Below are 9,447 nucleotides of genomic sequence, written 5' to 3' on the forward strand. Positions count from 1 at the left end.
TATTGTTTTTCTTGCAAGGATTTGCTCCTTTAAGGTGCCTTTTCATGCTGACGCTCGACGCTCATTTTTAGCGGCAAAAGACGTCACGTGACCAAAATTGACGAATTGGTATCTTTATTTTTGGTCACGTGACGTCTTTTGACGCTAAAAATGAGCGTCGAGCGTCAGCATAAAAAGGCACCTTTATTGTACATGACAGCATCTGGCGTCTGCTAAGAACCGAGTTATCGCGCATGCGTGAGATTTTTTACTCCAATTCACGCGCATGATTGGTTCATTTCTCTGCCTTAAAATTCTGAGCCATGAATCACAAATGTATCTAGACGCGATACATACATTCGATTTTATAAATTGTCAGACTATACATGATACGCGAATATATGTATCTCATTGGTCGCTATAACGATGATCGAAAGATTAAATCTTTTGTAAATATTTTTGTAAATATTCTACATACATACATACACAACAATGCTTGACACACGACGTGGAGTCTAATCAACGAAATGTCGCTCATTTTTATACGTCAATCGTGAAGGCTCGCTGTAGATAGCGGTGATTTTATTCGGACAACAATTAGCGTTGTGTCTGATCTTTGGATTCCTTTCTGAGTCTGAATCTGGAAAATTAATTTTGTTTAGTCATTATATAAATCCTGATTGTGTTAGTTTGCAAGCACATAAATTCACAGGTACGTCACATTTTTATACATAAATCCATAATTTATGTCATACTTTTTGCAATGTGCATAATGAATCTTATATATCAGGTTATAGATTTCTAACTTCCAATTAATTCAATAAATATGTTTAAAGTGATTTTAATACTACATATATAATTTTCTGCCTATAGAAAAGGTGTATAAATTTATATACAAAATTGCAAGCAAAAAATATTTGTACAAAATATGCAATATAGACTGTATTTTGCAGGTGTATGGACGACTCAAAATTAAGGAAACACAATGCCACCGCCATTAGTAGCTACACCTCGGAAATTACCAATCTTTGTGTTTCCACAAAATATCACATTTTATTTAGACGATCAGTCTACTCACAAGCAAGTTTTAACTTTGTACAATCCATATGATTTTCCTGTAAAATTCAAAGGTATCTTTTCTCTTTCCAATACGAATCTTTAGCTTTAATGTTATGTCTTTGTGTATATATGTGTTCAATAATGTTTTAGTTTTATGTACTGCACCAAACAAATATCAAGTGGTTGATCCAGAAGGAATAATAAAAACCAGCTCCTGTGTTGATATTGTTGTCAGGCATACAGCACTGTTGGCAAATAACTGTAATGTAATTGATAAATTCAGAATACACATGCAAGAATATCCTACTAAGCAGGTAATGTTTAATATAATAACATATATGATTAAAAAGATGCTCATTAAAGGCCTATAAAAAATGAAAATTTTGCAAATCATCTAGGTGATTGGTAAACGAGACGTTGAAGCTAAACTTCTCTCTGGAACGTCAGATACAGCTGGAAGATCAACACCAGATCCAGATATGTTTCAACAACTTCCAATAAATGAAAACAGACAGCAGCAATCTTATGCGCTTATAAGTCGAAATAAAACAATGGAGAGTGAGTAAATGCGTTACAATAATTTCAAACCAAGCCTAAACTTTTTTAGATGTATATGTGACGATATATTTTATATCAAGAAAATAAAATGAGATAAAGATTTTGTATTTTTATATCGTGAAATTGAAGATTCTAAACCAATGCATATAAATAAGAGATTATCTCCAAAATAAATTCCTTATTGTAATTATAGTTATACAAAATCAATTATACCTTGAGAAAAAATTAACGGTAGATACAAATGATATTTTAGGAGGTACAAATTATGTAGCACTCATCACAGGAATTATATGCATAGTTGGACTACTTTTACCTACTGAAGGAGAGCAGAATCATAGGGTGCCTGATTATCTGCATCTTTCTGTGAACTTTAAATTGATATTCTCATTTGTATTAGGTAAGCATGAATATATATAAAAATTTAATAAATTTCTCGTTAATTGAATTTGTAATAAATTAATTTTGTTGCAGGTATGGTTGCAAATATTGTTTTAGGGCTATAAAATCCTCAGCTTTTTATATATAAATCTTTGTATACAAGATAAAAAATTATAGGATAAAAAAATTAATACAAGACTTTTTCATATTGGGCCTCCTCTTGTGGAATAGACCCAATTCTAGTCTATAAACTTCAACATTTATATCGACCAAAATACCGATATTTCTTTATCATAATAATTAATATAATTTTATATAAAATAATATATAAATAATAATAAAAATATATAAGCCATTTAAAACTGTTGCTCTACATGATGAGATAGACGCGTATTCTGGCTTGTGACTTTTGGGCCTACTTGGAAAACCAATGTAATGCTATTATTTAAATTACGCGTTTATGTATATGTAATATGTGTATACCGAAAATAACTTTTATATCCCTTATATGACGTAATATATATGATCTTTTGCTAATTTATTCAAAAATCTTTATGCTATATGTGTATAGAATCATTGTAATATATTTTTCCATTCATAATAACCATTACTTATATATACATTTTGTGCGATACGATCTCATGTACAGCTATATAATAAGGGCCTCTGTATAAAGTTAGAATTAAATTTTAAATATTAAAACCATTTGTGACAGCGAATGCAATTCTCGTTTTTTCTTTTTGCAATAGTTTTGTGTGCAGCATCTATATGACATAACGAAATTAATTTAAAATAAAATAATACAAATTATTGATAGTTGTAAACCAAAAAAATAATGCAAATCTGTATGTTTTATGATTTTATATATATGTAAATTTTCAAAACATCAATTTTGAGAGGTAATAATTGTTTTTAAGAAATATATTAATGTAAAATTGGATAGACAAAATATTGAATTTTTTTTCATGTTTGAATTTTTGAATGTATGAATGAATTTCATGTGAATTTTTTTACATGTTTGAATTTTTGAATGTATGAATGAATTTCATGTGAATTTTTTTACATGTTTTACATGTTGGAAATAAGGGCATTTATTTAATGTGAATTAAATATTTACATAAGTTACAACACAGAGACACTTGTGAATAAAGTGTATCGTCAAATAGATATTTCCAAACGTTCCACGTTTTATTTCCTGTCAAATAGATGTGCGATTTCCTCGGTAAGTATGAAACAGCTACATTTTTGAAAATTACAAAAATGATTAGGTAACAAAAGGTCTTTAAAATCTTTTTGATACTGCCTTATATCAAATTATTTAACATACCTGTAAGTCTGTCAGAAGTTTGTCGCAATATGTCTCGTTTTCAAAATTGATTAATTTTAGAGCCTCTCATACTGTCATTATGAGTTTTGTACTCCATAGAGGCACTAGTTGGAAGATGTAATACTCTTCTTAACGTATCTCTAATTCGTGCTGTTGTTGCTACATCTGATGCAGTCTTGTTCCATACACATATTATATCCTCCTGTTAACAAAAAAAAAAAATTCATCTGTTAGTAAAAAATCATGTTTGTAAATTAAGGATAAATATGAAAATTTTACCTGAAATCTTATAGATACAACAGCACCACAAATTTCCTCTCCTACCATAAATTGCTCTCCTAACATTGCCAATATAAGATTTTCCCAACATCTAGATACTAGACCCTTTCGTAATCTTACTATCCATTTGCCACCTTTTTGATTTGCTTCATCCTTGAAAAGAAAAAAATAATAAGCTTCGCATATAATATGAAATAAATATAATAGTATAGTACATTTACCTCCCACATGGGTTTTATACCAACTTTGAAAAGATGAAAATCTGTATGTACTGTAAGGTCTGATGGTCGTACTAAATGACTATAAAGACCCCAGAACTGTTCTACGCTTGCAAACCTACCGACCAACTTTAAATTTTGATCATAATTTTGTATACTAGTTTGTTTGCCAAGGCTACGTCGACTGTACCACAGTGCATAAGCATATTGTAATTTATGCTCAGTTGGACTTATTTCTATTGGAGGCTATAAACAGATAATAATCATCATATATTATAACAGATATTAATTATATTTTATCAATGTTATATATATATCTTGAAATTTATATACCAATAAGATCTTTGCATTATTCACTGGTGGACCCTTTTCGATCTTTTGATTATCCTTTATTGATTGAGTCTCCTCGTCTTCAACTCCACTGTCCTCAGTACTCTTTAATCTGTAAGAGCTATCATATTCACAAGATAAGCAAAAAATACAGCAATATATATTTGTATATCTATATGTTTTAAATATTTGTTATTTTATATTATATTTATATATTACATTACATATTAATAAATATGAAGCAAAGGAGACTATTTGTCGAAATTGTATTTCATATCAATTCTTCCATATGTTTAAAACATAATAATAATATCGGTTTTTTATCATAATTACTCCAAAAAAATTGTCACAAAATGTTGGCATTGACTTACCAAAGTCAAAAAAAGGTATCGTTACATCACGTTGAAAATCACAAGTATTAAATATTGTAATTGAGAGTTATATCTCACACTTATCCAACTAAATTACTTGCCCATGTCCCTTTCTCTGCTACGTCAAAAAAAAATCAAATTTTCACCGAGATAAAAACGAATTAATAGACAACGTTGTGAGCAACGATTGTTATGCGACAATATTTATTTATTTAGGAAAATATTTATTTATCCTGACGTATAATTTCACTGTGTATTCAAACATACATCTAACCTCGAAAACACCCGTGGAGAAACACGATGAAATAAAGGGAGAACACTTTCACTTACTCGTATTTATTGGACATGTTTCGGTTGCTGAGATACAAACGTATAAGCGATATCGCACTAAATGCTATGACTGCAGCGAGTAGTAGTGTCACTCCACGAAAAACCGTGAATAAAAATATAAAAGTTTTTTTTTCTTTTCGAAACACTTTCCTCTCCGATTCACTCTCACGTTGAGCTCTGCGATGTTTTCGATAAACTGTTGATCTTTTCCCTGCATCTATACTTCTTTTTTCTTTTTTTCTCGTCACTTTGTCATTGCGGGATTTTATACTCGTACGTTGGTCATACTAGGTATCGAGCTGATAGCTGCTAACAGCGGATTATACAAAATGGTGTTGAATTTATCGATTATACTGATTTAAAAATGACAAACATAATGTGGATTTTGACTGTTTTATACAAAAACATATTTTCTATCGTATATTTCAATATTAAAATATAATGCGTTATTCCCTTTACATTGAATATGCGATTAGGAAAATAAAATAATAAAATTCAATATTTACCGCGTATTAAAAATTATTATCGTGTTACTTTCAGAAGAGAAGATGTATTAATATTAATTTAATGTTAATTAATTTAATATTAATTTAAGTAACAATCACTCACATTTTTATTTGAATAGAAATTCTGATGTAAAAAATATATAGTACATGCGTAATATTCCGCAACGAGATTTTTCATTGTTTTTCCTTTTGCTTGAACTCTGACTTGAGTCTCTTCATGATCTCTTCTCGCTGATACATGACTTCCCTATAGCACAAAGGTGAAAACACAATTGGACATTCGTACTGTACAGTCTCGATACATTTTGTATCTTTCGCACCATCCGCATCGAATCTGAATTGTGAAATAGACTCCACTGAAAAGCAAATATATATATAGCATCATTAGAATAACTATACGATTTTCTTTTAGTTGTGGATAAAAGTATACGCTATAGATACACAAAAACATCACACAGCTAGATTTAATTAAAAGACGTAAAGACGAAATGTTCAAAAATTAATTATTTAAAATCAATTCTATAAAATATTTAAAACTATTTCTATCAAATATTCATACGTATATATAATATATATAAGAAATTTGTCTAGAAACGACATTTTATTTCTGTATATCTCTCTCATCGATTCATATAGTATTAGGATAAAATAAAACAAACGTATCGATTATGAGTAGTATCCACTTACAACAGCTGAAATTGAAGAGGAAGCAAGTTTGATGCTTGGAACTGATGACGTAGCCATTGTTATCCGGTTTGACGGCGTAGTGTCCGTGTGCTACGTTCCGGATCATCGGTAAATGACTTAAATGTTCCGTGTACTGTACGGAATATTTCCAATGATCGTAATTTCCGCTTTCTGCGATCACATTAAAATTTTCTCTGCAACATTAATTCAAAGGAGTGATGATTTAGTGTGAATTATAAGATAAAAAATTTAGAAATATATGCAATAAAAGATATGTATAAAAAAATATTTTTTAATTTTTCGAATTAAAAAATGCAACAGTATTTCAAAGACAAAAAACCACAAAATAGTATATATATATATATATGTATACATATATAAAAAATATATAAATTTATATACATATATATATTTTTTTTAATTTTAACTTTTTTTAAATAAATATAATAATAATTCCTATTTTAAAAGATATCGTTTAAATTTTTTATTTCTACTCACATTGTTGGATTTAATTTTTTCATGTTGCTAAAATCGGCCACGAATTCCCATACGTGCTTAGGATTTGAATTATTTACGATGGCTTCGAACATCACTTGATGCTTCTTCTTATAAACAAATAGTATGTAAAAAAGCAAAGCGCCTAAAATACCGTGCACGATGGTTCTTGTTTTCCATTTCATAGGATTGAAACCCATTTTCTGTATCAGTAGAAAAATAATCATTTCAAATATGTAAATTATAATTTCCTGTTTCGATAATTAAAATCGTTCTCGAATGTACATCTAGAAATCAGGCGAAATTTCCCATTATGTGATTTCTCTTATTTAACTTTAATTTAATTTCGATGAAATTTCGAAGAGAATTTATATTATTATAAAGTCATACAACGTTTAATCGTGCTATAATGATAGTATATATACAATTAATATTTAAATTATAGTACTTCTAGACAGTTTTAGAAAAGAGTTTTAACTTTTTCGTATAAAATAAAGAATACATTCTTTCAAAATTTATCATGTTAAAATGTGTTTCGAAGTATATAAAGTTTTTTCATCGACACTCTCTTCAAAATTAAGCGTGTGCAGTATATATATACAATAAGATGTAATGCAAACTGCACGAGAGAATTCATTCTGTACTCGAATATTATTACAAGAATATAAACATTTTTTTAAAAACAGATAAAATTTCGCACTTACCGCTGTCGTAACAAGGATCGTCTGATTGGCGCGGTGCAAATTTGCAAGTACTTCCGGTCTGGTGTTATCAGTTTCCGATTCGAGAGACTGCGATAGGAGCAACCTTGCCGGCGATAGCGATTCTCAGCGACTCTGCTTGATGCGTCTCGCGTCCCATCATTTAGCCAGCGTTTTTTTTTCTTCTTTTTTTACTACGCCTCGTCACTACGTCACGATACCTCAGGGCCGACGATTACGGTTGCTTCAAAAGTGAAGAAAGAATTTTTTAAATGCGCGTTTCAAATGTAAATCATATTAGAAATGTATTTCAAATATTTACACATACGTATATATTTACCGAAGTTTTATTGACACTTTATTAGGAAACAATTTTGTGTCAAAAAGATTCTTGTCAACGTGTATTTCGAACATCGCGATATCATATCTATCCGAATCGTCATGACTTGACATCTTTTTCTTTTTTTTTTTCCTTCAAATCGATCTCTTTTTTCTTCGAGTAAATATTCTTCTCGTCGTTCAGATGCTGTTGCGTGACTTGAGATCTCGGACTTTGCGGGATTTTAAGAAATAAATACGCGCCTGCACGCACTATTCTTCGATGTGTTTTGAATTACACAAATACGACCAGTGTTACCAATTTCAGGTCGCGCAACCATAGAATATATAATATAAATGATTAGAGCGCGTGTCGATGTGCGCGGCGCGTTCGACTTTTAACCTTCAAGTGGCGCTGCGTCAGCGCGTCGGAATTCGGTGCGCGGAGTGGGGCTGGGTGGTGGGGAGAGTGGTGGGGGCTGCGTGGTGGCGCGCGCAACCCCCCACCACCCAGCCCCCACCACCTGCCCCCACTTCGCGCATCGAATTCCGCCGCGCTGACGCAGCGCCACTTGAAGGTTAAAAGTCGAACGCGCCGCGCACATCGACACGCGCTCTCTCTCCCGTGTCATCTCATGTGATCTCATGGCGCGTAATTCAATTTTGTACTCGCGCAATTATGGTTTGTCAATCGATAAGCCAGCTAGATTACTCGTATGCGATTTATAATGTTAAACGATGAAATGTGCTATAAGTTTCAACTTTCATGCTTTTGAGATGGTCGACGAAATTATGGCGAGTTTAATTTTTCCTCTATTGTGTCACACAAGTGTATGTGTGAGGTAAGTACACCGAGAGAATTTTCTAGAATTACCCTGAAAATTATGGTAATCGTGAGACAATATGGTATGGAAAGAATTTTATGAGAATTTCTCTGATTAATATTTATCACAATAAAAATAATATAGGTAATTATTCAGTTTAGCTACCTCACCTCAAATATCAATAAATTTGGACTCATTCCCTATATGACATATACCCTATATATATATTGAAAAAGCTAAATTTTAAATTAAAAACTAAATTTTTATTGTGTATATGCATTTTAATCGATACTATTACATTTAAAAGGAGGAAAATTCAAAATTTGCAGGCTATACTGATAGACAACTCTAAACAACATGATAAAAATCGATAAGGACTACATGTTACTGCCATTAATATATATGTTAATGGTTCCGACGAAATCTATTGATGAGCTTGATTTTTTGAACGAATTTCCCTCATCTAAAGTGATTCTTCCCCAAAATAACTTTAGTCCAAGACGAGTCATCAAATATATAATAAATAGGTATAAGCGTCCAAGACGAGTCATCAAATATATAATAAATAGGTATAAGCGTAATGAAACTAATAAAAATTCGAAACTAAAAATTATCCATTATAAGTACAGGATTATTTCAAATTATAATACGAATACGTATGAGGATAAGTTGTTTAACTTTCATAATTATATGTCTCTCGATGATATCATCATTATGTGTTATTTAAATTATCTATCTAATATATCAAAATTTGCGTTTAACTGTGTAAAGTTGAAAGCAAAAAGTGAATTAACATATAATATATAAATCTAATAACGTAGCTCAACTGTTGTGTGTTTTGAATGCACCCAATGTTTAACCAATTTGTAACCTCTACCCTCTATATATATGCAGATTTGCTTCATTTAACGAAAACTTTTGTATTATATAAAATAATCGTTATATAAGATATGTGTAATAAAATTTATTTTGTAAAAGATATTACTATTGTTATTGTATATCAACAATTTTTTCACATCTATTTTTGTCATTCAATGAAAATATATATATTTTGCATTTTTCAAATACTCTTAAAAAAGAATAAATG

At 30.4% G+C, this 9,447-nt stretch overlaps 3 protein-coding genes across 6 annotated transcripts; 1 reads left to right on the forward strand and 2 right to left on the reverse strand.

Annotated features, from left to right (window-relative positions):
• The first annotated feature begins 371 nt into the window (after positions 1-371).
• LOC145944429 (motile sperm domain-containing protein 1) lies at positions 372-2,685 on the forward strand. 2 transcript variants are annotated; one of them, XM_083052745.1, is made up of 6 exons: positions 372-691; positions 933-1,109; positions 1,189-1,352; positions 1,437-1,596; positions 1,895-1,993; positions 2,068-2,685. In XM_083052745.1, the coding sequence occupies exons 2-6, from the start codon at positions 965-967 to the stop codon at positions 2,097-2,099; spliced, it is 600 nt and encodes a 199-aa protein (XP_082908871.1). In that variant the 5' UTR covers positions 372-691; positions 933-964; the 3' UTR covers positions 2,100-2,685. The 2 variants fall into 2 exon arrangements, with proteins under 2 accessions (XP_082908871.1, XP_082908870.1); XM_083052744.1 differs by having other exon boundaries at positions 374-691; positions 1,850-1,993; positions 2,068-2,682.
• A 355-nt stretch (positions 2,686-3,040) lies between these two features.
• On the reverse strand, positions 3,041-5,281 carry LOC145944428 (eukaryotic translation initiation factor 4E type 2). Of its 3 annotated transcripts, none has more exons than XM_083052742.1 (6): positions 4,830-5,281; positions 4,132-4,240; positions 3,802-4,044; positions 3,581-3,733; positions 3,302-3,503; positions 3,041-3,211 (listed from the first exon to the last, which is right to left on the reverse strand). In XM_083052742.1, exons 1-5 carry the CDS (start codon positions 4,844-4,846, stop codon positions 3,342-3,344), a joined length of 684 nt encoding a protein of 227 aa, XP_082908868.1. In that variant the 5' UTR covers positions 4,847-5,281; the 3' UTR covers positions 3,041-3,211; positions 3,302-3,341. The 3 variants fall into 3 exon arrangements, with proteins under 3 accessions (XP_082908868.1, XP_082908869.1, XP_082908867.1); XM_083052743.1 differs by having other exon boundaries at positions 3,826-4,044; positions 4,132-4,249; XM_083052741.1 differs by having other exon boundaries at positions 4,132-4,249.
• Positions 5,282-5,418: 137 nt separating this feature from the next.
• On the reverse strand, positions 5,419-7,872 carry LOC145944430 (uncharacterized). The gene is made up of 5 exons (XM_083052746.1): positions 7,559-7,872; positions 7,222-7,462; positions 6,521-6,720; positions 6,023-6,216; positions 5,419-5,691 (listed from the first exon to the last, which is right to left on the reverse strand). The coding sequence occupies exons 3-5, from the start codon at positions 6,715-6,717 to the stop codon at positions 5,510-5,512; spliced, it is 573 nt and encodes a 190-aa protein (XP_082908872.1). The 5' UTR covers positions 6,718-6,720; positions 7,222-7,462; positions 7,559-7,872; the 3' UTR covers positions 5,419-5,509.
• Between the last annotated feature and the right edge of the window lie 1,575 nt (positions 7,873-9,447).

This window comes from Prenolepis imparis, unplaced genomic scaffold (assembly GCF_030444845.1).
Source record: "Prenolepis imparis isolate NDT839.2.m4 unplaced genomic scaffold, iyPreImpa1.0 SCAF_13, whole genome shotgun sequence".
In the NCBI taxonomy this organism is placed as follows: Eukaryota; Metazoa; Arthropoda; class Insecta; order Hymenoptera; family Formicidae; genus Prenolepis; species Prenolepis imparis.

Bases quoted from the DNA above. Each gene is read 5' to 3' on its own strand.
- LOC145944429 (XM_083052744.1), top strand. From the start codon at position 965: ATGCCACCGCCATTAGTAGCTACACCTCGGAAATTACCAATCTTTGTG. The intron at 1,353-1,436 runs GTAATGTTTAAT...CAAATCATCTAG, and splicing joins AAGAATATCCTACTAAGCAG to GTGATTGGTAAACGAGACGT. The intron at 1,597-1,849 runs GTGAGTAAATGC...ATGATATTTTAG, and splicing joins TCGAAATAAAACAATGGAGA to GAGGTACAAATTATGTAGCA.
- LOC145944428 (XM_083052741.1), bottom strand. The intron at 4,045-4,131 runs GTATATAAATTT...ATCTGTTTATAG, and splicing joins ATAATGCAAAGATCTTATTG to CCTCCAATAGAAATAAGTCC. The intron at 3,734-3,801 runs GTAAATGTACTA...TTTCTTTTCAAG, and splicing joins GTATAAAACCCATGTGGGAG to GATGAAGCAAATCAAAAAGG.
- LOC145944430 (XM_083052746.1), bottom strand. From the start codon at position 6,717: ATGGGTTTCAATCCTATGAAATGGAAAACAAGAACCATCGTGCACGGT. The intron at 6,217-6,520 runs GTGAGTAGAAAT...TTAATGTTGCAG, and splicing joins AAAAAATTAAATCCAACAAT to AGAAAATTTTAATGTGATCG. The intron at 5,692-6,022 runs GTAAGTGGATAC...TTTGCTTTTCAG, and splicing joins CCTCTTCAATTTCAGCTGTT to TGGAGTCTATTTCACAATTC.